The following is a 27831-nucleotide window of genomic DNA, read 5'->3' as shown; positions in this document are numbered from 1 at the left end:
TGGTGAGTCAAATTCTTGTTGAAATTTAGTCTCGAGTTAAAACCTGAACCGTTTTTTTCAGTTCCGATAAAAAAGACATTTTAATAATAGTATTTATAAAATTTTATGTTTTTTTTATAAAAAAGTTATCATTTTGTTATGTTTGTTGGTTTGGTTGGTGAATGGGCCAGGAACTTTGATTGGTAACAAACTTTTGCATGTGGATCTGATTTAAGATTTGTCTTGTATGAGTAAGATGGGTCCCCTAAATCTGACCCTTCATTTATAAGTTGCACATCAGTGACGTCTAGGAGGGTCCACACTGGATTAGCTGTTCATAAAAAGAATACATAATTAAACCAAATCAAAGCTAAATTCTTTGATGAAAATCCGAACACCAAACTAGTTAAATTCAAAATCATTGCTAAAACATAGTTAATAAGCAAAATTGAAACCAATTAGTCTTTTTTTCGTCCTGATAAGGGGAAGGAAATCAACTGTCTGAAGATTTCAGAGTTAATGCAGATTCCGACATTGTAAAAATCCTAGGTTGTCTCCTCGGCAACATTGAGAGCTGGGCTTCAACAATCCCGCAGCTTTCCAAATACAATGTTTCTCGACAACTTTAGTGTGCAATCTCTAGCAATAAAACCATTACATGGGCTGAAAACCTTGAACAAGTCTTCATTGTTATCCCCTAAAACTTTATTGATGAATTGGATTCATTGAAGCAATCAACTTTTTGTCTAAACTACAAGAGAACGGCGAAGAATTCTGGTAGAACTTAACTATATGGGGTTCCGTAAGACCCAAATCTTGAAAAAGCTTTACTTTTGGCCTTAGTTGCTCTTCCATAAGTTCCAATCTCTCTTATGCTACTTTCGGTGATTCGCTGAATAAGTTATCATGGTATCAATCGTTAGAGGTCTTGGAGGTTTTTCTTTGTCTTTCGCTGCTTGAGGCCGTTAAGAATGTCGCAAAACATTTTGGGTCAACACAATGCTACTATTCACGGATCACAGTTTGAGGTTTCCTCAAGAAACGTCAGATTGTTTGAAGAAAAAAATCACTTGCCTCACTCCACATTCACTTTTAAAAATAAAAGAAATTCTCTTCATTCGAAACAAATCGACCCAAAATTCGATTTAGATTATATTATATTAATAAATTCTACAGCATTTTCAAAATAATGAAAATTAAAATTAACAATTTTGCGAACTAAAATAATTCACTAATAAGAAAGTGAACGCTATACTTGATGAAAAAAACTTTATGTTATAGGAGCAACATGTCTTACCGTAAGAAGTTATCTTCTTGAAAGTATATTAACTGGTACGATGAAACCCCCGCCTAAAGCTCTTGTTGATAATGATGATGTTACAGTTACAAATGAAGAATATGAAGAGTTTGTTGTTCAAGATAGTACTCTTACGTTGTGGTTATTATCATCTACTAGTGCTCATTTGCACCCTTAATTTGTTGGAGCAGAGACAACTTCTGCTGTTTGGAGCATGATGCTTCAATTCTTTGCAAACATGTTCACAACTGTGGTGATGAGTTTACACTACTAACTCGAAAAGGGATGACAATATTTACATTTACCGTACACAAGTCAAGGAGGTGTATGATGCATTGGCTTCTTGTGGGAGTCCACTTTCTTAAGTTGAACACATTGCAAGCATCTTTAAAGGGTCTACCTTGTAACATCGGATGATCAATCCTTTATGACCATTATAACAACTAGTAGGAAGTTTCTATCACTGAATGGTGTCTATATTATGTTGGTTGATGCAGGAACACAGTTGGTTGAATTTGTTGCTCCATATGAGAATCTGCCAATGAGTGCTCATATTGCACAAAGTGAGGTGTTGAGTAATACTTCTGGCTCAAATGGTACTCATGGTCACAAACCCTACTGTCAAACTTATTTTTTCAGTTGAAGATCTGGCGAGAGAGGTTGAGGATGTATACACTTGCTATGTCAATTGTGTAGAAAGAATGAACATTTAGTTGATCGATGTTGGCATCATTTTCATCAAGACTTCCTTGATGTTTCCTCCAGGAATAATCGCTATCACTTTAAGGGAGGATAGTGCACATTACGCTACCTATGACAATATCAATTTCAGATGTGAGTGTTGTTCTAACAACTCAATGAGCAAGAAATTTTGGATCAATTTGAACTCTTGATAGATTGTACAGGTAATGTGACTCAAATATATAATTATGTAAATTTATTAAATTTAATTTATATTTTTCATTTGATTAAAGGAATAAATTTAATTTAAATTAGAACTATATTTATAGATTACACAAATAATAAAGAATGAATATATAATTATATAAATTTATTTAATTGTATTATCTATATTTTCACTAATAGTTAATAATAAATGATTTAATTGATATATCTCAAAATAAAATAAATCAATTATTAAAACTAATAAATCAATGATTAAATCAACACTCGAAACAGTTTACCCAAAAGAAATTGTCACTAATCACTAGTCAATTTCTATTTTGTGAAGAATCTTATAACGGGATGTAATTTACCAATTCTATATTTTCTAAACAAAATACTAAACTAAAAATAAATAAAACCCAAACAATCGAACTTTTTATCTTCTTTAAGACAAACAATCAGACATTAAGGCTTAGTTTGTTTTCACTGTGCAAGCTCTTCAAATCATTTTTGTATGCGCCACGCAGACCACGCGCAAACATTAGGCTTCGCAGACTGTTTGTTTTTTAAAAGGCAGAAGCTCTTCAAACGTCTGCGCGAGCTCTGCTTAGTGCAGACATGGTTTTATGTCTTCAAAGGTCTTCAAACCTCTTCAAGAACAATTATAAAATATAATTATTTATTAAAATAATTTTAAATAATTTAATAAGGTTATTTATTTTAAAATAATTTATTTTAAAATAATTTATTATAAAATATGGATTGATTTATTTTAAAATAATTTATTTTAAATAATTTATTAGTATGGATTGATTTATTTTAAAATATAGATTGATTTATTTTAAATAATTTTTTAGTATGGATTGATTTATTTTAAAATATGGATTGTGTTGAAAATATTTTGATATTTCGATATAACAAATTAAGTTAAATGAATTTTAAGATTTTCCAAAAAGATTTTCTAAGTATATTCGATATAATTATTAGAATATCAAAATATTACTCCAAATCTTTCAAATGTCATTTTTAATCCTTACTTAAGTGTAAAATTAAGTTTTAATCTTAAAATAATTTCAAAACGATTTTAAAAAATATTTCGAACCATTTCAAAGCCAAAAATTCCAAATTGCTCAGAGGGAACCGATTCTCCCCAAGGGGGTACCGATTCCCCCTGAATGGTTTGGCTCCGAGAATTCCAGTATGCTCGGAGGGAACCGATTCCCCCCATGGGGTACCGATTCCCCCCACTGTTCAACGATCGAAATATTTGAATTTTACACTTAGGGAACCGATTCCCCCCACGCTCCAAGCTGTTTTATTAATTGATTTCACACTAAAACGCCTATATTATCTTCATTAATGATCCCCAACGTTCAGAAGTGATTCAAGGTGTATTTAAGCAAGCTTAGAAGCTATTGATCAATAACAAGAAACATCAAGCAACTATAATCAAGAGAGAATCAAAGAGAAAGCATCAAACCTCAAGTTTGAGCATTTCAAGCCTATTTTTCATTCAATTTCATTTTGCTTTCAAGAACACTTATTGTGCTCAATTGTATTCATTCTTGAGTGTTCTTTTCTTTGTTCTAAAATTGTGCAAACAATCTACCTTGTGAGGATTTCCTTGTAAGTTTGCAAATTTGTATTGTTCTCTTTGGGAGAGAGTGTTCTCAAGAATTTGGGGTATAATTCTTGAGGGTTTGTAAGGTTACTCTTTGTCCACAAAAGAAAGACAAATTAGTGAATTTGTGGAAAATCCTTAGTGTGGATAGCTAAGGTAGTGGACGTAGACTTTGGTTGAGAAAGTCAAACCACTTTAAATTGTTGTGCAATTTCTTTCAATTTTCTGCAAAAGCTTCCACCAAATTTTTTATTGCCAATTCACCCCCCCTCTTGGCCGATTCCGTCAATCGATTAACTCAACAGATTGATTTATTATTGTAGTTGTATGGATTGATTTATTTTAAATAATTTATTAGTATGGATTGATTTATTTTAAATAATTTATTTGTATAGATTGATTTATTTTAAAATATAGATTGATTTATTATTGTAGTTGTATGGATTGATTTATTTTAAATAATTTATTAGTATAGATTGATTTATTTTAAAATATGGATTGATTTATTTTAAATAATTTATTAGTATGGATTGATTTATTTTAAATAATTTATTTGTATGGATTGATTTATTTTAAAATATGGATTGATTTATTATTGTAGTTGTATGGATTGATTTATTTTAAATAATGTATTAGTATGAATTGATTTATTTTAAAATATGGATTGATTTATTTTAAATAATTTATTATTGTAGTTGTATGGATTATTTAAATTTCAGTATTGTAAAACTAAAATTATTTAAATCTCAGTATTGCAAAACTCTTTTAAGTTTAAAAAATCAATTTATTTATATTTCAGTTCATTTTAGCAGTCTGCAGACGTTAAAAAACAAACAGTCTTCTTCTTGCAGACTGCAGACTTTTAGTCCACCTCTTCTGCTGCAGATGCCTGCAGATGTGGTCCGTATACTACAGACCTTTTACCTCTGAAAAACAAATACCACCTAAGCATCAGTTGTCTCTGACAATACGAACTCTTTTCATCAATCCAAAACAGCCCCACACCTTAAAATCCCCACAATGTCTTGTCTCCCATTTAATTTCAATTTTTACCCCCAAAGTTAAACTATTTTCATCATCATAAATTTTAAAAAATAAACAAAGCCAATACCCTTCCTCCCAAAAAATATTAACACACAAAATGTCAATTAATCAATTTTTTTTTTCATTTTAAACTGCAACTCCTCAAAGCGTAATTTCCTTTGATCCCTAGCTCTCTCCTTTCCTTTGATCATGTTGCTCGTCATTCTGTGGTGGTGGTGACGACTGTTGTTGCAGTGGTACATGGTGGTTGTCGGTGGCTGTGGTGTTTATGATCTTGAGATTTTGTTGTTGTTGATAGACTTGTCTTAGTCTCTCAATTTCCTTCTTCAATGCTTCTTGATGAGCTGCTCAAAAGGTTTTAAAAACATTTTAAAGTGGGTAAAATGCTAGATAATTAATAATGTATAAAATATAATTAAATACCTTAATGCCACCTTTTGAAATAAAACTAAAATAAACAATTCAAAGCAAAATGCATATTAATTCGAATACAATATATTCAATAAATATGAATTAATATTCAATATTTTTAATATATTTGATTTTTATATTATCAACAAACCAAATCATAACATAAGATTAAAAATATTATTAATTGAATTTACTATAAATCTAGAATATGCATGTGAGAGATTTTGAGAGATAAATAAAAAATAGTATAATTAAATCATTAGTTAATTAACAAGTGTTACCATCTTTGAAAATTTTATCTTGAGCCAAAGCAGCAATCCTTTGTTTCAAAGCACTATTGTCAGCATTGAGAATCAATCTCTGATGATCCAAGAAAGCAACACTTGGTGATAATGCTGATACTTCAGTCTTCAATTTCCGTGAAAAAAAGAAACAAATCAAAACAAATTCAAAAATAAAAGTAAATTATGTTCGTATGTATATGTGTATATATACCTGTAATGTTGTAACGCTTCTTTCAAGCTGTGAGATATATTGAAGCTTTCTCACTCTTGATCTTTGAGCTGATTGCCGGTTCGCCAGAATTCTGATCATCAAGATTAAGATTTGTTAAGCTGTTTAATACAATGGGTTTTAATTATATACATATATATATAGATGGATGGATGGATGGATGGATGGATGAATTACCTCTTAACCCTTTTGGGATCAACGATGGAATCGCCATTGGAGGATGGTGGAGCTTGAGCAGCTTCTGCAGCAGAGAATTTGCGTGAGCTCTCGACCTCCCCGGGTTCATTTTTGGGTAGTTGCAGATCCATCGACGGTGCTGGTTTCTCGTCATTGTTGCTATTTTGATCCGACGGCGTCGAAGGGTTCGACGAAGATAGCGTTGGAACCGCCGTTGCCATGGTGACCGGGACATCATCGGCGAACAAGGACATGAGCTGGTCATCGTCGAGACGATCGAACATGTTCGTTTCTTTGGTGGTGGTGGTGGTCGTCATCATGACATTGGAGTCCCTGCATTCATCCACCACCAACGGTTGCTCGAGGAAGGCAATGGAGTCGCTCATGGAACGTCGGTGAGCACCGCGACGGGCGGACGAGAAGTCGAGGAACTCGTCCACCCACGAGGCCTGGTTCTGGTGGTGGATTGAAGCGTTCATCATGGCGGTGGTGGTGGAAAAGAAGTTTGCCATTGCGGGCATCTTGTCGTGAGGAAAAGAAGGCCAATTCGGGGCGCTGTGGGGTGGTGGTATTTTGGGTGGTAATTCAGCCATTCTAAAGCTAATCGTTCAAAACCCCACACTCACAAAATTTATATAAACAAAAGGGCGTTCATATCCCAACCAAACCTAACCTTTATCAATGAAAACCACCCAACTAACTATAAAAATAATAATTTATTAAAAAAAACACCCAACACAGCAATATGGTTCAAAATCTCAATGTCGTGAAAAAAAATGAGAGGATGACACTAAAACGAAAAAAGGACCCCATTACACATCATATAACACAGTCTTTGAGGCAATCCTTTCCCCTTCTTCAATTTTCCTTTTTTTTTCTTCTCGTTATTGATATCATTATAAAATAAAACACTACACTAATATGTTTGATGCATATAATATTTTTAGGATAAATTATAATTAAATTTTAATCCATGAATCAATTTTATTATTAAATTCTAAAAATGTTTCAATTTTGCCACGAAGGCATTATTCTTTCGATTATTAACTCGTTAAATAGTTAACGATAATAGTCTAGTAATGATATGTATTGATATAGAAGCCCAAAAAATTCATTCAACCTCATCACCATCTTTATGAAAATTAAGATTTTTTCATCCATTTTAGTAGTTAACTTGTCATTGGAAATTGCCATTCTCCAACGTCTTTTATAGTCACACTAGATATCGATAAACTTGTCTTATCGTTCTCTACCACTTTACCGATTTAGATTTTCTTTAAAATTTATGTAATTAAACATAAAAAAATAAATTATTTTTGGAGTTTGGGACTTTCTTAGATTTTAGGAGTCTAAGTGTTTGTTTGAAAATCTAAATGATGAACAACAATTTTTTCAATAAGTGAAATACATACCTCTAAACGAATCTCATTAGACAATCATAACATGAGTTTGAAGTACTAGAATGTCGAAACTTTAGAAAATCATATTGAAGTATTAGAATATTGAACCTTTAGATACATCAATTTTATTGATTTCGATCTTACTACAAATGACGGCTGATGAAGGGTAATAATTTACTGACATAAACGATAAAAAATTTGATATTTAACGATCAAATGAGAACAAAAAATGTCAAAAGTTTAATAAAAATGAAGTTTTTAAAATATAATGATAAAGCCAATGTATAGACTAATATTTAATGATTAGTAGTGTAGTTTGTCCTATTTTTTATAATTGATATAAAATAAATAAAAAAATTGGAATATTTAAATAAATGAAAAAAAAAGGCAATGGGAGGGAAGTCACATGAGTTGGGGATCAGGGACAGCTAGCAACAGCTTTGGGGGAGAGGAGAGAGCCCCTTGCTTTCCTTCCACTGCCAAAGTTGCGAAATATGATATTATCCTTTTTCACCTATAATATTTATATGCAAAACAATCATAGAAGTTTCATTAAAACTTAAATAAAAAGGTTTTACTTATTTATTTATTATGATTGAGGTGAGAAAACTGTGATAGTATATTGGGGGATAGTGGTATGAGCTGTGAAAGAAAGGGAAGTCGTAAGAATCATGCCCCATGTGGAGTGTTTGCAAGAGCCCTCCAGTTTTCTTTGCTTTGTCCCTAAATCACTCACATGGAGGGTGATGTGACCTTTATTTTTTTTATATTTCTATTTCCCCTCAAATTTCTTTCTAGCCACCGTCCATCATCTCTTGTGCTTTAATTCTATTTTTTTAAAAATCAATAGTGCTTAAGAAACAGTAATCATGATTAGTCGAAAAGTTTTATAGACAAAATGTAATCATTAGTGAAATTTGAAGTTTAAATCTTATTAAGATGTTAATGACTATTATTTTATGTTAATTATATATTTATTCTGTTTAAATTCATATTTTGTTTAAATCGAGGTACACGAATTTGTTGCTTTTTTATATAATAGAGCAATTTGAGTTTACTTTAATAGTTTGATTTAGTAAAAATTAATTAATATTATTACATATATAAATCAATTTTAAGTCATGAATGAAATTTAAAATTTAATTTTAATTAAGGTAATAATAAGTACTTAAATAACTGAATTAATTTATATTAACGTCATACTTTAAATAAGAAACTGGAATTATATTTATTAGGAAGTCCATTAAAATCAGTTAAAATTTTTAATAATTAGATATTACATTTACGAGATAATTTTGTATAATTTTAGTGTCCGAAAGAGAAAATTCCAAAATTAAAACTTTATACAAAGACCTTATAAACAATTATTAAATATTCTAACCAAAATACCTCAACGATATTATTATATAACAAGAGACCAAAAATTGGGATCACGATCATAGCTTTTAAAATAATCACATAATATAAAAGAAAAATTAATATTCCTGCTTTGGTGAAAATGGATTTTGCATGTGCAAACCATGAGTAATAAAAATAGTAGAAATGCTGTTTTTTTTTCTTTTTAAAAAATAATAATTAATGTAATTTTGGGATCCCAAAAATACTTTCAATAGAAGAGACGGGAAAAGTACCGACGACGCAGATTTAATCAAAAGTTGAATTAATCACCCATTTGATACATTAAAAAAATGTTTGTATATATCTATAGTTACTGTTGTTTAAAAGTAAGATTGAATTGATAATTATTTAAAAATTATTTTTATGATTGGTAATTAATATTATTATCTATTATTTTTATATACTCATATATCTCAATAAATTAGAATTGTATATACACGAGGATATATAGTTGAAGGGTTAAAAATGGTGTTTCAACTATTTTGTAGAACGAATTCACTTTCAAAGTGGTTCTGGAACTCGTATAGTTGAGGATATATGTATAGGCTATTAAAAAGTGTCCATGCCAAGGAAGCTGCCTGAATTGGACTTACTACACTACAGAGAATGATCTTTTCCATGATTTTGACATTCTCATCAACATTGTAATTGACGATGGATTCTAGGCTTTTGGCTTCGGGTAGATCGCGAAGAAACAATATATATATATACACGTGATTAATTTGGGATAAATATAAGATAATATATATTCAAAGATGACTCTCAACCATTTAACATTGAACGCTTACACACCTGATATTCATAATGTTTGAACTCGGGACATCAAATAATAATAACAATTCTTTTGTCACTGAGGTTACTTGACTCATGCTATTTGAATAAAATATTAAAAATACTCAAACTAATTTCATTTGATAATTTAAATTGATCAATCTCGAATTCTTGAAGTGATCTTAATAATTAAGGAAATTTTATTCTCCCTTGATAATCTGATTCGAATAGCGTAATCTATACGTGTACGTAAGTTTAATTCTAAATATTTTAAAAAAAAATTGTTCGATCTTGTTTCAATTATGATAATTGTATATGATATATCTAAATTATATATTTTAAATTGATGCTTCAACTTTAAAAACATTTTATGACAATATCTAAATCATAATTTTCATTTAAAAGAAATTGATATAAAGGGTTATAAAATTCGAAGACCAAAATAGAATAAAAATTAAGAGACATGGTGCAATTAAGTTTAAAAGTCAAAAGAAAAGAACTTTTCCGTTGAAATGGGTCCAAACTCAGAAATTGGGCCCACATGAATCCCATTTTCTGACCCGGAAACGGATCTTTACACTTAGATTAGGTCCCATCCCACTAATCTAAACCCATTTCTTATTTCTCTATTTTTCTTTTTTCAATTTCTAAAAATTTCTCACACCAATGCCATTGCCACCGATCTCTGCTTTCTATTAGAATTTCCTCCCAAAACTATACCTAACATTTTTATACAAAATTCCATAAAATAACCCGGCGACCCGAAATGGCGGCGTATAGAGCGGATGACGACTACGATTATTTGTTCAAGGTGGTGTTGATCGGAGATTCTGGTGTTGGGAAATCGAATTTGTTGTCGAGATTTACCAGGAACGAATTTAGCCTTGAATCCAAATCAACAATCGGAGTCGAATTCGCCACTCGAAGCATTCGGGTCGATGATAAGATCGTTAAGGCACAGATTTGGGATACCGCCGGACAAGAAAGGTACATTTTTTTTCAAAAAACTTGGTTTTCTATTTTTCTGTAATTCTGAGACCTTTGAGGAAAGTGAAATGTTTTTAGCTGGTGCTGTATTGGATTGGTAGAACTGGTGTTAGAAATTTGAATTTATTTGGTAGCCGAGGAAATATATGTAGACTAGAAATTTGAATTTATTGGTTTTAGCATATTCAAAAGACAAATTTCTTCGTTAGCATTAACCATATTCGGTTTATTTTAGAAAATTAGTATTTGTTAGGTTATATACAAAATCCCATTGTTGGCTTTACCGGTGGATGAGCCACGAAGAATTTTGCATCTTGGTTTAGTTGATAAATGTTACAGCTTTATCCATTAATGGAAAGATCGGATACTTTTATTATAACTCCTTGTTGAATCATCAACTGAATCTGTAAGCATCTTGAGAATATAGGTTTAATGAAAAAGATACCATTTGTGCGTCCAAACCATGGATCGTGGTATCATTCATCATTCATCTTAGGAGGATATGTTGTTATTATTCTTTTTTTTTTTTGTATGAAGAAGGTTCAGCCTAAGAATTGAGGAAACCGAACCATAGGTTTGTTGAAAGCCATCTCTTAAGGGACGGATATGGTAATTTTAAATTTTCAAGTGAGTCGCCCCACCCGCTCCCCTCTGTCCATCCCTGGGTGGGTGGCTCCATGAGTCAACTGGGCTACCCCTGGGTTCTAGGGACTGTTATTAATTATAGTAGTTAACCCTTTTCTAGTCTTGAAGTTCTTCACGTTATTATGAAATTTAGGACATCTTTATAGTGTCTATTTTAGTTTTGATGAATGACTTATGATCCATTAACGTTGATGCTTGGACTCGAATGAAAAGTATCTTTACATTCCTTCAGAGCGCATGTTTTCCATTCTGTTCTAACTGTCTATGATGCATCAGGCAGGGAGAAGGCTTCTGTAGCATATTCGGGTGTTTTCCAATTGAGTTTTCTAGGTGCACAGATAATATTCGCAGTGGTGTTTCTCTGGGGAAACAACACCGGAGTGTATTTCCATAATATCATATATTTCGTTTTTACTTAATTTTTTAAAATTAACTTATAAACCGTGTTGAGAACCTGTAGGTCATAAAATGAAATTTCTTGGGTGCCTGAACGATAGGATGTTAAAGTTTTTATTATCAAATTTTTAGTGCATAACTGAAGCAAAGCATTTTCACAATGATTTAGTTAAGGGGAAATCATAAAGTTGTGCAAAGTGTTATTGGTTTAAAAATAGAATGTAAATTATTTTCTACTGTCATTTAAGCTATGAATACCTGAATCATACATTCTTCTATAACTTTTTGATGTGTTTTGCAAGCTTTTTGAGAGTTGATGCCTGGTTATTTTCTTTTCTAAGATACCGGGCTATTACAAGTGCATACTACCGTGGAGCTGTTGGTGCATTACTCGTCTATGATGTCACTCGACATGTCACATTTGAGAATGTTGAGAGATGGTTGAAGGAACTACGAGGTCACACGGATGCTAATATCGTTATTATGCTTGTTGGTAACAAGGCGGACCTGCGACACTTGCGTGCTGTTACCACTGATGATGCCGAGTCCTTTGCTGAGAGAGAAAATACCTTCTTCATGGAGACATCTGCCCTTGAGTCTACTAATGTTGAGAGCGCATTCACTGATGTACTTAAGCAAATATACCATGTTGCCAGTCGAAAAGCTCTTGAAAGAGGGGATGATCCTGCAACATTGCCAAAGGGACAAACCATCAATGTTGGAGGCAAGGATGATGTTTCAGCAGTTAAAAATGCCGGCTGCTGTTCTTAAATGTTATATGATGTACCCTCCATTTTTCATCTATTTATAAGCACAAGATTTGAGATTGAAATCAAAAGAGAACAAATCATCTTCCAAATCCCCTTCATTGGTGCCTTTGAATTTATTTGAAATGAATGTTAGAAATATTATACAAATAGGAATGTTATTTACATGGTAGGCCGCGCATACATAATGGATGGGATTTCAGTGTATACGCTGTACAAAGATATCTGAAAGTATTTGACAGAATATATAGTACTACAAAATATGAAGGTTAAACTTCATACATATGCAAAATATTGGGGGAAATGTAACAAATTGAACATAATATTATAGAAAAGTTGAGAGAAGGTTGGGAAAGGCACATTATAGCATAAGTTAACATTACAGCATGAAACTGCATAATGTGAGTCTGTACAATTGTTTGATAATTACAAAGCCAACAAATAATGGATTCTACCAATTGTCCGTTAAGATATCTGCAAGTTCATGTACAAAATACTTGACCAAATATCAATCTAGAAACATCTAGGAGAGCTTTCCCAGATTTTGATTCTACCAACATCAATCACTTTATGTAGTTTTTTTACTTTTCCTGGATTGTGTCACCTCCGTTATAAATTCCTGGACCCCGTGGTTAACGCCTCGGATTTGCAGATGGGGCATACGTTCTTCACTAAAAGCCACTTCTTCAAGCAATCTACATGATAGTTGTGTCCACAATCAAGAGTTCCAATTTTCTCTTCGATCTTGTAATCCTCCTGCAAAAAATCACGGAAAATAGGGTATTCCGATTGTTCAAGGAAGATGTCTGCTTCAAACTTGAACAAAGAAAGAGATGTGCAGAGTTCATGCTTATAGATAAAGAATAATGCTAGCTCTAAGCACTCTTCATTACCTGGCAGATAATGCAAGAATCAGGTTCCTGGTCGATGGGTGCTGCTTCTTCCAGATCAATATTTGTAGCAAATGTTGAATAAGTTCTTGTTTTTAATTTACTTGTAATGATTTCCATGGACAAACCAGTATTCACGTTCCCAATCCGCTCGCCCAGAGCCAACAGTTCCTGTGATCATTTGGAGAATTTTTCAATGAATGGTCAGTAAAAAATAAAGTTAAACCACAAGACAAAACATAATATATGAACTTACCTCGTAAGACATGTCCTCTATATCCAAGCGCATATCTCTGTGATGATCGACAAAATTTCCTACTTCATAATATTCTGGGAGCTCCAGTACAGAAACTCCCTGCACCAAATCAATTCAATGATATCACCATATCTACAAACATAAATTTAACCAAAAAAAAATCAGTTGAATATCTATTTCATTTTCCAGATGTGTACTAACATCTGACGGAAGAACTCTCAAGTGGGGAATATTGCGGTGTCTCACAGATGTCTCAGCTACAATAACCCTCTCTCGGCGAGAAGGATATATCCTAAAGCCGGTAGGAGGCATTGGTCCCAAATGCCTACGCCCCACCTCCCAACCATCATGTGAAGGATTCATGGCACCTGGTGAGGCGTAACTTGCAGAGAAGCGATGAGGAACTGCTGCTACTTGTGGATAAATGTTAATGTTGTGACCTCTTACTCTTTCAATAGGCGGTGCAGGGTGATGGAAGTTATGATTCCAAACATCAAGGGGAGAGGATTGAGAAAAGTTTGCTGTACTTCTAAGATCAGTCTCCATAGGTGCAGCCACATTGCTACCTGCAAAAACATAAGACAGTGAAGAGTCCACAGCAATCAATTTCAAGGCAAAACAGATTCCTCCATCAACTCATTTACACGTTAGCTGTTTTCAAAAGAAAGAAATATATCTTTAAAATGCAACTCATTTTAAAATTGAAATTCCTTAAACAGTAGGAAAGAATAGATGAATTCAGAAACTACCATGTATATAAGGAACACCAGGAACCTGGGTCCAAGCTGGGGCACCTCCATCTGTTATTGTTGGCTGAAAAGGCTGACCGATGTAATTTCCTTGGAAAACATTGTTAGCACTATGCATCAAAACGGGATCCACAGCAGTTGCCCCTAATCTGTTCCTAACACTTCTTCGGGATCCGGCTTCTCTAATTGGTGGAGGGCCATTCCCCCTAAACTGAGGAAAGGTGAAGGGTGCCATATCCATTGTGTTAACTCCATCAGGATGTCTAGCATTTAATGGTGTACCAGCGGAACTAGAGCTTGAGGAAGCATTAAAATGCTGAAAATTTCCTGGGATTCCTTCATAATTCTTTCTCTTATACGAGCTTCTAACTTCATCCATGAAGTGGCAACCCCTAGCATACTCATCTGCTGAAACTCCTAGCAGGCCATAGCTACTTGAAGATGGTATCTGGTCTGTGGGTCCATGATTTACAGGAGTACTTGACGAAGGGTTAGCCACATAGGGAATGTAATAGTTGGACGCACTTCCAATACCAAGATCAAGATTTGGGGAAAGATTTTGATGCTGAACCCCGGGGTACTGGGGAATCCCATAGAACATACCATTGTCATAATGATCCGGTAAGGGATGAGTATCAACAGTAGTTGTGTTCCCTGGGGCTGTGACTCTCATCTGCATATCAGGTGGAGGATAATTAGGTCTGCCACCCAAAAAGATGCAGGGCTCCTGATGGGAATATCCGTGGTCTCGCTGATCCATTTCTAAATCTATCATCAGGCTAGGGCATAGCATATTTCTTTGACCCATGGTGTTCCAATAAATTATTTCTACAAATCGTCACTGCTTCGAAGTTTGAAAAAGAAAATTTAGCACATACTCAACCTAAATCCAAAAACAGCCAAATGAAACTTTAGCACATACTCGGCCTAAATCCAAAACCGAGACAAGCATCTTCTTTATCCATCTTAAAAGATGAAACACATGACATGCAAAGTATTACTTACTCATCAAACCTTCTCATCTATTTGTTTGGAGTTTATAATACACCTGTTTCTCTAGAAACATAAAATTTAGAAAACATTCAACCAAAAGCAAAAAACGGGACAAGTATCTTCTTTACCCATCTTAGCTGAGATACATGACATGCAAAGTATTACTTGCTGATCAAACTTTCTCATCTGTTAATTTGGAATTTACAATACGCATCTATTTCACTAGAAATATAAATCATTTCCTTCCACAAATGGAAAAGAAGCAAACATACAAACAACATTTAACAAACCCACTTTTTAAATTGCAGCACTGGCAAACCAAAAAAAACACTTGGCATAACCAAGCCTAAATTGGATTGCCAATATGAAGAACTAATTTTCCACAACTAAAATCGAGCTCGAATAGATAAGTTCTGTATAAACAAGCATATCCTTAAAACAAAAGCCTCTTGTGAGTTTTGACATATCTACCCAATTCTGAAAAGTTCAACATGCAAACCATCCCATAGATACTTCCTCACATCACCAACCAAATATGTATATATCATCATCACAATGATCAAACCTTAAAATTTCCCCTAAAGGAATAGGAAAAAAATATTCACTATCAAAATAGGCAGTGAAAATAGCAACCCAAAATCACAAGCTTTCAATAAACAGAATCACAACTATCAAACTCTAGAGTGGAGAAATTTCCAGTATTTACCCTCTTGTATAACTACATTAAAGTTGTTGATAAGAAAATATAATTATTTATTGATCTTTTAAAACTATATTTCAACTTTTCTTATCATAATATTTCCAATCCTAGAGAGCATCCCACAAGTTATCCTGCCAAGCTCCTTCTTGGTTATAACTTCGAATAAACCCAAAACAGGAATTTCAAAAAAAAATCTAATTTCTCACAAATTTGTGGAATTGTTAAATGCCCATTATTTATCGAGAAATTAAAAATCTAAATTTTTTAACAACATGTAAATTCAAATTAAACAGGAGAAGACGATAAAAAAAGATGGGCTTTTTTTCTTTCTTAGCCGTACCTTACAATCATATGAGCAAAATCACAAGCCCAGAAACAGAAAATTCTGAAAGGAAAAAAAACCCAAATCAAACATAAACAGAAAACTTTCGTCACATTTTTGTGCATTAATAAAAATTCACGCAATGTAAAAATCCTGGAAAAGAAAGAAATAAAAGACTAACCGTATTGAAGCGAAATAAAGGAAATAAATAGGAGAGATTGAGAGATCTGAAGAAAATATTATTTAGAACATAACATAAAAAAGAGAAAACATTTAAAAGATAGAGAGAAAAGACAGGAAGAACCAGACGGGGACAAGATGACAAAGACATCTCTACTTTTATTACAAACAAGTCCTCTGTTTTATTTTTCTTTTTCTTTTAGATAAATTGTTAGCGAGAGTGTAACTAAAATACAAGGTTGGGAACATAAAACAAAAAAGAATATATTATTTTAAAAAAAAAATAATATATAATTTATTTTTTAATAAAAAGATAAATCTTAAATTTGATTTGAATATAATTGTTTAGAATTCGTGTATTTATAGTTTACCTAAATAATAAATTAGTGGTATAAACGTTGAATTAGATTAAAGATTCGTTGAATTATGTGTCTAATTTATTATAATGATTGTTAAATATTTTTATATTTATTTTTAATTAGTAATTCTATTGAATTATGTAATTATATTATTTAATTAAATATGATTTAAATATTATATGTTCTTGATTTATTGTATGATTTATAAACACATTAAATAACTTTTTATTGTCATACAAGTTAAACATATCAAATTATATTACAAAGAGTTTTCTTCTTCTTTTTTAAGGATAGTAAAAGATAATGATCAGCAATGAGAATTTATAGGATAATAATTATTTAAGTGTATATTATTTATAATTATAATTGTAATTATATTTGAGATTTTAAAAATAATAATTATTTTATTTAAAATTAACTTTTTAAAGGGATTTTATACTTTAAGATTACTTCTATGACAAGAAAATAAACAAAGCTAATATCTAAAAACAATTACTGATAATTTTCAAAAATTAAATTTAAAAGAATTTAATATTTATTTGAATAAATTAAAAGTTAATGATTATTCATATTATTATAATTATAAAACTTTTTATTGAATTGATATTATAAACTAATCGAATGTCAATATAATTGAAGAAAATTAAAATACTCTTTTTCGAATAATAATATTGTTATAAAAATACTTTTATTTTTATATATTTATTGAATACAAAATTAAAAAGTTATTATTTAAGATATATATATTGTTGTCCTCCTGGTTTTTCAGAGTTTTGTCATAATTAATTCGGATTGATCTGTGTCACACACCTGATTTTAGTGAATATATCTTCTAGCAAGACTTTTCTGTATACACGTAATCTCAAGCTCGAGACATATTTAAACGATATCAAACTGTTTATCACTTAAAATAATCCCGTTAATTATATAAAAATTCTTTAATAGTCTATATGTGATTATTTTGTTGGTTTCGTTGGATTTTGAAGGCTACATCAATGCCATCATCTTTGACATTAATATTTGTTTAAAATAATTGTTAATAATTGACAGTGTACACATTATGCTAATACAGCTATCGGAACATAAGACTTCTAGAAGAATAGCACTCCCCTTAATCGCTTAACCTACTTGATTAATTCTATTTGAGATTTTTACTTATTTGGTAAGGAATTAAGGAACAGTGGGTATTATCCCTTTGCAAACTAACATTTTTTTTTTCATCACTTGAATAATTTTGAGTGTTGTTATGGACCATGGTGACTCATTTGCTCCTAGTTCCTTCCCACCGCCGCCCTCTTCCCTTCTTAGAAACTAGGTCTAGGATTCCAACAGTGATATTTGATTCCATTTTCAGTTCAAATTTTCTATTCATAACTTGAGAAAAATCACAAAATTCAAGATGATCTAAAATCGATTTTTTGTTTAATTTTATATGACCTAGAAATTTTAGTTTTGTCTGAGTGAAAACACTTCTAAAAAAGCATTTTAAAATTTGATAACCAAAATGATTGAAAACAGTAATAAGCATCTCATAATTATGATTTGTTATTATTAAAAACTAAACCAACCGCCCCAAGAAACCTCATGGATGAGTGGAGCATAAGATACTTCTTCGCAAACCCTTTCTTTCTTTACGTACACACAAACAAACATGCACGTAAGCTTTACTTGTACTCGAATTTAGCATGTTTGTCAATCAAGTTTCATTTTTTTCATTCCATTCAAAAACTTTTGCCTAATTTAATAAAAAAGATTAAGGCTAACTCCGTCACAAACCCTAGATAAAAATTTTACCCACTACCGCTCATGTAACCTTATTTGAATCCCCAAACTACCAACACCAAACCCTAGCCACTAGTAATCTCAATGTTTGAGTTTTGAACAATGGGATGAACAAGAACTACTCTAGCCCACGAGCCATCACCAAACAGCAAATTCCTACTCAGCGAATCAGTGAGGTGACTATGCCACCGACCGACATCTAAGGAAAGAAACACAAATGGACTCGCTAGAAAACTGGTTAGAAAGGTATTTGATGGTTTGAATCAACCGGCATGTGTTCTAAGGTCAGCATAACAGAGTATCCTCACTAAAAAACATGAACAAACCAGCATTTAGTTTGAGAAGATCCAAAAGCAGATAAGAAGTTGAAAATTAAGTTTAGGAAATTTATAGTGTCTATAAGTTTGTATTTTTCTTTTGATGGGATAAAAATTTTAGTATATAAAACAGAGAAGAGAGCTGATGGTAAACCAATCATAACCATTATGATTCCTAAATCTATTTATTTGCGGGCTTCAACTTTCTTCTGTTCTTTTGCTGCAATAACAAATAGAATTAAAATCAGCTTCAATAGAAATTGTAGATATGTATAGGACATGGGCGTTTGGCACAAGTACTTAAAAAATAATAATAAAGAGCTCGAGCAAAATAGCTTATTCCTTTATATCTGAATATTTAGTACTTAACTAACCAGTAAAGAAACATGAAATAGAGGTGCAAAAGCCATTCAATATAATATAAAACCATACCAGCCTTCTCTTCTTCTCTCTTCTTAGCAGCCTCTGCCCTTTGTTCCCTAATCATGGCTAAGCGCTCTGCAATAGTAATTAATTCGAATTCAATAAAACAATCGAATAAAATAATGTAAACAGCCAATGGTGAAACATGATAGGGTGCAATCATTAGAGAATACATAAGATGAAACAAAACAACAACAATGGAGAAAAAGGAAAGGAGTCTGCTATCAGCAACGTGCCCATGAGATCATTCCAACGAACTCATACAGAATAGAAGAAACCAGAGTAGCTGTATCAAGATTATTCTAATAAACTCATATGGAATAGAAGAAACCAACTCCCATACGTAAAAACCAACATTCTTCTCAATACCTCCATTCCACAAAGACTTAAGTGGTAAGGAAAATAAAAGCATTTCTGACACCTAACAGACAAGGTACTTTACATCTTCAATTTTCCGATTTGATGCAATTTCAATCATCATAAAAGAATATAGTCTACATCGGAATAAAACACTTATGGCAGAAAAAAACCAGTTCAAACAGAAAAGAACGGAGGAAAAGATCCTATATGTGTACAACCTCATAGACACACCTCACGTTACACATGCATACTCTCCTCTGCAATTAAATAGCAGTCTTTCGTCAACTCCTGAACGCAACTCTGTAACCATTTAGGTCCATGGACAATGATCTTCAACCAATGTTTACAAAAATCACATCATCATTTGCATCACTTATATGGAGGATTATTTTACACTAGTCATACATTATCACTCCCTATAATGACTCAAGAAGGAGACAAGTTAATATCATTATGTTCATCTCCCTTCTTTAGCACCAAGTCAATGAACATAATTTCAACCTTAGCAATACATCTTCAATTAATCCCAGAAAACCAAACAGAGTCCCATGGAGAGGTTAGAAAAAGCCATGTTGAATTATAATGATATTTGACAGGGCTATCAGAAGTCCTTGGAAACTTAATAAACACTCAATTTAGTTTTCAGTACAGTATAAATTTGATTAAGGAAGATGACTACTGTGAATCACTAGTTACCTAAATCTTTTCTTGATTGCTCAGTTTTCCCTTGTTCCTGCAGCTTCATATATCGTTCATGTGCTTTTTGCTTTTCAATCTCCTCTCTGCATTAAAAAATAGATAAGCACACAATCTTAGCTGGTCTAAAGGAAATAAACAGTTCAAATATAGAATTACATTTTTTTAGTATATCACTCACAATTGCTAACAAATTTTTTCATGATAAGTAGGAGATATAGCTTCAAAAGATGGAGATTCATGAGCAAGACCACCATAATTTGAAGCACAATGACAACATTTTCAATGAAATTAATAAAAAGGCTGGTAGCTCATTACATGCCAAAATGGCAAGGCAAAGAATTTTATCATACCCTGCCCATTTCCAATTAGTATTGTAGTCTATAAATATTCTTTTCAAAGGATGTTAAGATTTGTAAAGATATAAGTTAAACATAATGAGATAGGCATCCACAACAAAAGGTGCCGAGGAACTCTTAAGGAAAGCCTAGACTAGCATTGATTATTTAGTTACAAAGCTGAGGTATGGTCTCCGATTAAACACATCAAGGCACTTTTACACTGTTGATGTTATAATTCAATAAGTTCATATAGAAACTATACTCTGTAGTTATAGGTGATTGGTACATAATTTCAACTTTGAGCAACAAATATCTATCCTCACAGTTGGTAGAGTTACCGAGAAGGATTTAGGTATGCAAGCATATCCACATTGGAATTTCGTTGGTAGTAGAAGTTCTTTCTCTTGCCAAGAAAGAACCAAATTCAAATATTCAATGCCCTAAGCTTATTACCTTTTCACCCTCAATGTTACCAGAAAAACTCAACTAAACAAAGCGCTCCTTATATTAATTCTAGATTGAACAAAGATGAAAAAGTTACAAAGCTTCATCAAATTAAAACTGGTCTTATCAAAAAAAAAAATTAAAACTGGTCCAACAAAGAGAAATGTTAAACTATAAATGAAACATGAGAAAATCTATATTTTGTAAGGCATAACAGATAAGCTAACACTTAAGCAAATGTTGATAGAGTAAAACCAGTAAAATTATTAAGCAATAAAAATGGCCGAGATGCAAATGATAAAGCATTGATCAGTCAGATTTGAGGAACAAAGAGAATTACAAACCTTTCACGCCTTGATAGTTCAGTCGTTTTCCCCATCTGGAAGATAAAATCTCAATACTCAATTCAGTTACTAGTTTTTTTTTTTTTGGATAGGAATTCAGTTACTAGTTACAAATCAGTTTATAAGAGTAATATAGACTTAATGCAGCAGAGGAGTATTCATACAACTTACATCAATATCTTTAGCTTTGACATTCTTTGGTTTAGCTAAATTTGGATTCTCAATCTGAATAATCCCTTGGGTCCCTTTCCGTTTCTGCCATAATAACACCAATAATATGAAGAAAAAAAGGTACTTAATGCAATGGAGCTAATATCATTATCATTAAATGAAAAAAGTGCACAAAATAATTACCTCAGGCTCTTCTTCTATTTCCTCTTCAGACTCTTCTTGTTCTACTTCTTCCTTCACTTCAGCTTCTTCCTAGAATGAAAGATGCTATCTTATTTTACAAGCAATCATATCCATAAGGGAAGAGAGAGAGAACCATAGCAAAGCAGATATTTACTAAATAAAATAATTTTTCCATTTGAACACTCGAGACAACTGATTATGAAGAATAGAAGGGGTGGGTGGGGGGGGGGGGGACATCGTCAAACTTAACTGATAATCTATTGCAACCAAACATTATGCATCCTTTTCTATATGCCAAATTCAAAAAATCTCTAACCAATACAAAATGTAAAAAACAAATATGTCTTAACACATAAAGTGCAATTCCAAACTTTCCCTTACAGTAAAATCTAAAAGATGATGTAAGTACCTGATTTAAAACAACCCAAACAACCAAAATCCATGAAATTTACAGCATTCAAGTTGTCATTCATCCTCCATGCGAAATAAAAGGCACATAACGTGCCAAATTCAAAGAAAGCATCAATTTTGGGTTGTCAAAAGTTATGTAAGAAGTATTCACTTCTTCACAAGAACCGATATCAAGATGAAAAATATCTCTTCTCAAGCAATATATAGCAAAAATACATGATAACAACGAATAAGTTACCATAAACTATTAATGATCAAAAGCTAATACCAGCATACAAATAATTCCTCAAATTTGACAACCAAGAGCGAATAGATTATGTTTAAATCTAGCATAAAAATCTCACCTTCCTAAAAGTACGGGGCCTAGCTGAGCTACCAGCACCTACCATTAAAACATTAAAAGAAAAACACAGTAAGATCAATAATAAAACTTATAAAACACAAAAAAATTACAACAATTTACTGAATTTAGAACATATTTAGTATTTTTGCCTCTAAATTTAATTCAAAACTCCAACATTTAGCTGAACAGATTGAAAGAGAACAATAATATATATTCATATATACGAATAAACAAAAAAATAAATCTAACGATTCATGAATTTAATAAACAATCACTTCCATGTTTATTTGAAGCTAAAACTTAGGTTTACAATTATACAGCTCTCTATTTTCTCTATGTAGCAACTAAATCTCACACAGAAACCGGATTATATTAAAAAAGACAATACGCTAGAGCTACTGATCCGGCAGTTAAAAGATTGATATATATCTTGTGCTAGAAAAATGTATACAAATACGTAGAATACCATTCATGCGAATTGAAAAGAAGATAAATACGTAGAAATTAAAAAGAGAGAGAATGTTAATACGGAGCTCTTCCGGAGTTGAGAAATGACGGTGACCGGTGGGCTTGCCCTTGAATTTCCCTCTTCCCATTTTTTCTTTTTCCCGTGTTTCTGATTGCAAAGAGAAAACAAGAAAGGAGGAGGAGCTCAAGAGAGGGTCCGTAACTGTATATATATTGTAGTTTTAAAGGAAGGTTTTATATTATAATTACATTTAAATCATTTTATAATTTATTTTTATAAATTTTGATGCCTTTACTTTTTTAATTTGAATAAAAACTTTGTTTGAGAATATTTGGTTAGAAAATTTCAAGAAATTATAAAATTTATCATTTAATAAAATACTACATAATTTATAATACTAATTCAATATATTTAACTTATATTACATTTTTATGTATAAAATTTAATTATATGATAAAATATGGTATAGAGTATTTTCTTTTAATATTTAGATTTAGCAGCTTAATATCATATAAGCAGGTTTCGAATTCGAGTCCTTGTACATGTAAAAAGTCTTCGTTGAGAGATTTACCCATTAAAATCAAGTGTGTGATACGGGTCAGTCCAGATTAACTAGAGCAACAAAAAAAATAGGTAGATGTAGATGGAATTAATGTTAATAAAAGATAATATAAAATATATATTATTAATTATTAAAATATTATTTCAAATAATAATATAAGTTTTGGAATTAGTTCCAACATAATTTCATCGAAACTGGATATAGAATAATAGATACATGAAAATTTTAATTTATATTCTCGCTATTTATTTATAAAATTCCCTAAAATGTGTTTTTCCCCTCTAAAATTTGTTATGAGCTCAAATTTAAATAAATAAATAAAAAGGCATAAAACCTTCTTTTTAGGTCTTAAACCCGGGACATTAAGTTCCAAAACGACGACGAATTTCATCTACGAAAGCGTAGTTAGTTACTTCAATTCCTTCACGTCCCTGAATTTGAGTAAGGCCTGCAGCAGCAGCAGCAGCAGCAGCAGCAGAAGATGAGCAGTGAAGCCAAGAAAAACCCAAAGCACTTTCAGCTTAACCCAAACTGGGTTCAACTCCAACAAGTACTTCCTTTTTTTCCCTAATATTTTCCTTTTCCTTTTTTTCTTTTTTTGAAGAGTGTTTATAAAATCCGTTGTCTTTGATTCACTTGCAGAAACTGAAATCCTCTGCTAAGCCTTCAAGGCACTCCAATAACCTACAATCTGAAACCCCAAACTCTATATTAGGTAAACCACTAGCAATTTTTGTTTATTTTGTATTGGTTTGGAGAAAAAAAATGGGGTGTTTATTTAGTTCGAGTTGAGAAAATTATATTAAATATTGATTCTTTTTGTATCACTTTTTGTTTTTTAAACATTGCGTGGGATTGTTTTGTTTATAGGAAAGCGTAAGGAGAGGCCAAATTCAGACCCTGATGATGCTAAGCCTAATCCTTTAATCCCAACAAATGATGATTCCAGGTGCTTTACTTGTTATCTGATGCTTCAAAAATCAATCAAAGCATTGTGAAGTTTCATAGTGTTTATGGTACTTTATTGTTTTATAGTATCTGCAATTGTACCAATTTACCTTGAATTTTTCTGTTTAACCTGATTATAGAGAGATTATTTGAGTAGAAAAGAAAGCAATGGTTTTTTTTTAAATGTAATGTTTAACTAAACAATTGTAAATATGGAATAACTATAACACGAATTTCCCAGTTTTTTCCAGTGGCTCAGCTTATCTACACAACATGCAATCATTTTTTTTAACTTTTATTGGCCACATATCTGTTGTTTAGCGGTCAAATATTGAGAAGTAGAGAGTTTGACGTTATCCCCTATCTTATGGTCTATTCTCCAAGGTATCAAGCAAGGAGGTAGAAGAATGTGTTTTTGGTTCTTATATTTTAGTTTTATTTAAGGAAGAGAGATGTTGCAAACTTTAATGCCTGGGATAGTAAGGTCACTCTATGGTGTGAAAAATGTGATTTTGATGTACAATAGGGCACTGCTAGAAGTTCCATTCTTCCTTCTTTTGGGTTGTTGTGATGGGGTCTTCTATCTGTTTCTCTGTCTCCGCACATATTTACCATTTTGAATGACTCATCAACATTATGACAGTGTGACAGATGTGGTAGCTATGGATTGTGAAATGGTTGGTGTTGGTCAGGGGAACAAGAGTGCTCTTGGACGGGTTACACTGGTAATTTGGTTCTCCTTGGATCTTTGAATCTTACTGGTCACGTATTATGATCTTACATTACCGATAGTTGGAGTTCTATGTGAGATTGGAAAATATATAAAATAAACATCTATTTTTACCCTTTTTATGTTGGAATTGTTATTCTTACAGTTTTAAGAACAAATAATATCTGATGCAGTGTAAATGCCCTCATGTTAAGGGCCATTTGCATTTGTAATATGTTGCTTTCGCACATTCATATATTTCCAACTTTTTCATGTTTTGTTTGTAAATAAGATACAGTTGTAATTTATGCACAGGAAAATTAGATTCTATTTTGAGTTAATTTAAACATTACCATTTAACTAGATTTTGAGTTTGATATAGTATTCTTGTTAAGTTCATTGATTACTTAATATTTCAGTTCATGACAGGTAAATAAATGGAGAAATGTCATATATGATGAGTTTGTGCGGCCAGTAGAACGTGTTGTTGACTTCCGCACACATATTAGTGGCATTCGTCCTCGAGACTTGAAGAAAGGTTGGCTTTAATTTTTTTTTCCTGGTTAACTGAATGCTCTGAAACTTGGAGCATTTAAAAAGCCATTGGCTTAATTTTACGTATATCCGTTTTTTGTGTACTTTGTGAGGTTGTTCTCCTTTTACATTATTATACCCACTCTCATTTCAAGTAAAGTTTCCTGTAAAACATAATTTGATTTGAATTGATCAAAAAATAATAGTACAAGGTTTGAAAATATTTGCGTAAGTGTTGTGTGGGAAGGTTTGATTGCGTTGGGGAGGAATTTTTGGACATAATGTTTTTTTTTCTGCAGCAAAGGATTTCCGGGTTGTTCAGAAGAAAGTGGCAGAATTAATCAAGGGAAGGATTCTTGTGGGTCATGCCTTGCACAATGACCTTAAGGTTTTCCTTATCTGTTTTGTTGTTTGGTTTTTCTTGGTTTGTTTTTGTGGAAGTAGAAAACTGACTCTGTGATTTTTATTTGGATCGCTTATTTTCAACAGGCATTACTACTAACACATCCTAAGAAGGACTTGCGCGATACCTCAGAGTATCAACCCTTTCTAAAGTATTAATCTTTCATCCCTTAGCTATTATGGCCTGGATGGCTGCATTACAATTGAGTTTGTTGAGCAGCTTCTATGGTGCCTTCGTATAACAAGGGTTGTTGTTGCAACAGGGAAGGACGAAGAAAGGCACTTCGGCATCTTGCAGCAGAGGTTCTAGGTGTTGAGATCCAGAATGGCGAACACTGCCCTGTAAGTAAAATGTTCAATGTAAACCTTTTCTCCAAACACGTGGAAAAACATGAAATAATTACATTGAAACTATGCAAAAAATCGGTTGATCGATCTGCTATGCTCTAAACTTGTTTACTAGAATGTTGTTGGCGATACCGATCCAAATCTGAGATGCTGAAAGTCACAGGCTTGTGACTGGTAATTTTGTTCATTTTAGTATTTCTTTATTGAAGACCAAAGCATGTCAATGAAGCAGGGAACTATTATGTCATATTATCCGTAGATCATCACAAGAGAGGATAGTTTACTTAGGAAGAATACTTGGGGCTGGAAAGTGCCCTCTCGAAAGATCCATATTGTGGATACCTTAGCTAGAAAGTGGTTGTTTTGTATTTAGAGCTAAATGCATGAAAATGCAGATAGCATGAATAAAATAAATCATTAGCTCTTGTTGATAGAATTATGGCTTTATTCTAGAACATATTGAGGTTGCTCACGAATTACCACTCGTTTCGCTAGACTTGGTTGGTTAATCAAATGTGTTTAGGGGCAAACATGAGACTGCCTTTCCATATGTTTGCTCCATATCTAAAATGCTACAGTTCCTAATCCTAGCTGATGATATATGTTCTCATCTTTAAGGTAGATGATGCTCGTGCTGCAATGCTGCTTTACACGAAAAGCCGAAAGGAATGGGAGAAAAGCGTTAAGGATCAATTAAGGCTCCAAGAAAAGCAGAAGAAACGCAAGCACAGAAAGAAACTGATGTCCGACATCAACTGAAACCATGCACCAACTGCATCCTAATGGTGGTTGTCACATGATTCTCGGACTTCATATTCCAGATTCTTCAGAAATCACCTTCACAGAGTTCTTGCCATAAATCTGGACTGGAAGAATCAGATGATACAGCATCAGACGGTTTTAGAGAAGAAACGGCTAACCCCTTTAGCTGTAACTAACTTTGTTAGTGTGATGGAAAGAACTTGTTTAAGTTCCCAATTCATTAAAACATCAAGTTTTGTCTTTTTGGAGTTTTTCAAAGGAATTTGTGAAAACTTATATTTAGCAAACAAAACTAAGACAAGTGAAGAGGTTGTTCAGATTTTAATTCAGATCTTATGTTAATCAACGAAAAAAATTTGATTTGATTGTATGTTTTTTCACTCCATCATAGACTCGAATGACGAACAATAAATCTGGCAGGTAAAATTAAAAATATTTAATTTAAATTTAAATAGTAATGTATTTATAAGATTCGTTTATATAAAAACGTTATTTTAAAAAAAAAATTAAAGTCATGGGATCTACTTAGGGGTGATAAAGTA

General features: G+C 32.2%; 5 protein-coding genes across 7 annotated transcripts; 2 read left to right on the top strand and 3 right to left on the bottom strand.

The window, feature by feature from the left end:
• Window positions 1-4677: 4677 nt before the first annotated feature.
• LOC120122726 (basic leucine zipper 61-like) lies at window positions 4678-6520 on the bottom strand. The gene is made up of 4 exons (XM_039141839.1): window positions 5928-6520; window positions 5733-5823; window positions 5519-5645; window positions 4678-5170 (listed from the first exon to the last, which is right to left on the bottom strand). The coding sequence occupies exons 1-4, from the start codon at window positions 6518-6520 to the stop codon at window positions 4992-4994; spliced, it is 990 nt and encodes a 329-aa protein (XP_038997770.1). The 3' UTR covers window positions 4678-4991.
• Window positions 6521-10184: 3664 nt separating this feature from the next.
• LOC120122759 (ras-related protein RABA1f-like) lies at window positions 10185-12350 on the top strand. The gene is made up of 2 exons (XM_039141863.1): window positions 10185-10483; window positions 11866-12350. The coding sequence occupies exons 1-2, from the start codon at window positions 10263-10265 to the stop codon at window positions 12293-12295; spliced, it is 651 nt and encodes a 216-aa protein (XP_038997794.1). The 5' UTR covers window positions 10185-10262; the 3' UTR covers window positions 12296-12350.
• Window positions 12351-12639: 289 nt separating this feature from the next.
• LOC120122713 (probable E3 ubiquitin-protein ligase ZFP1) lies at window positions 12640-22472 on the bottom strand. Of its 2 annotated transcripts, XM_039141835.1 has the most exons (7): window positions 22458-22472; window positions 15188-15190; window positions 14187-15030; window positions 13639-14003; window positions 13438-13536; window positions 13185-13352; window positions 12640-13047 (listed from the first exon to the last, which is right to left on the bottom strand). In XM_039141835.1, the coding sequence occupies exons 3-7, from the start codon at window positions 14992-14994 to the stop codon at window positions 12901-12903; spliced, it is 1587 nt and encodes a 528-aa protein (XP_038997766.1). In that variant the 5' UTR covers window positions 14995-15030; window positions 15188-15190; window positions 22458-22472; the 3' UTR covers window positions 12640-12900. The 2 variants fall into 2 exon arrangements, with proteins under 2 accessions (XP_038997766.1, XP_038997762.1); XM_039141831.1 differs by lacking the exons at window positions 15188-15190; window positions 22458-22472 and adding an exon at window positions 16383-16415 and having other exon boundaries at window positions 14187-15069.
• LOC120122768 (28 kDa heat- and acid-stable phosphoprotein-like) lies at window positions 18859-23212 on the bottom strand. The gene is made up of 8 exons (XM_039141869.1): window positions 23085-23212; window positions 22557-22594; window positions 21802-21870; window positions 21619-21702; window positions 21448-21482; window positions 20319-20404; window positions 19272-19337; window positions 18859-19059 (listed from the first exon to the last, which is right to left on the bottom strand). The coding sequence occupies exons 1-8, from the start codon at window positions 23149-23151 to the stop codon at window positions 19025-19027; spliced, it is 480 nt and encodes a 159-aa protein (XP_038997800.1). The 5' UTR covers window positions 23152-23212; the 3' UTR covers window positions 18859-19024.
• Window positions 23213-23931: 719 nt separating this feature from the next.
• LOC120122735 (RNA exonuclease 4-like) lies at window positions 23932-27571 on the top strand. 2 transcript variants are annotated; one of them, XM_039141852.1, is made up of 9 exons: window positions 23932-24136; window positions 24229-24301; window positions 24457-24535; window positions 25178-25259; window positions 25673-25781; window positions 26077-26165; window positions 26267-26331; window positions 26443-26521; window positions 27150-27571. In XM_039141852.1, exons 1-9 carry the CDS (start codon window positions 24068-24070, stop codon window positions 27222-27224), a joined length of 720 nt encoding a protein of 239 aa, XP_038997783.1. In that variant the 5' UTR covers window positions 23932-24067; the 3' UTR covers window positions 27225-27571. The 2 variants fall into 2 exon arrangements, with proteins under 2 accessions (XP_038997783.1, XP_038997778.1); XM_039141847.1 differs by having other exon boundaries at window positions 23934-24136; window positions 27146-27571.
• Window positions 27572-27831: the final 260 nt, after the last annotated feature.

The sequence above is a fragment of the Hibiscus syriacus genome, unplaced genomic scaffold (genome assembly GCF_006381635.1).
Source record: "Hibiscus syriacus cultivar Baekdansim isolate YM2019G1 unplaced genomic scaffold, ASM638163v2 tig00001120_pilon, whole genome shotgun sequence".
Classification (NCBI taxonomy): domain Eukaryota; kingdom Viridiplantae; phylum Streptophyta; class Magnoliopsida; order Malvales; family Malvaceae; genus Hibiscus; species Hibiscus syriacus.
The sequence above is the reverse complement of the archived record's forward strand: the minus strand, read 5'-3'. Positions and strand labels throughout refer to the sequence as shown.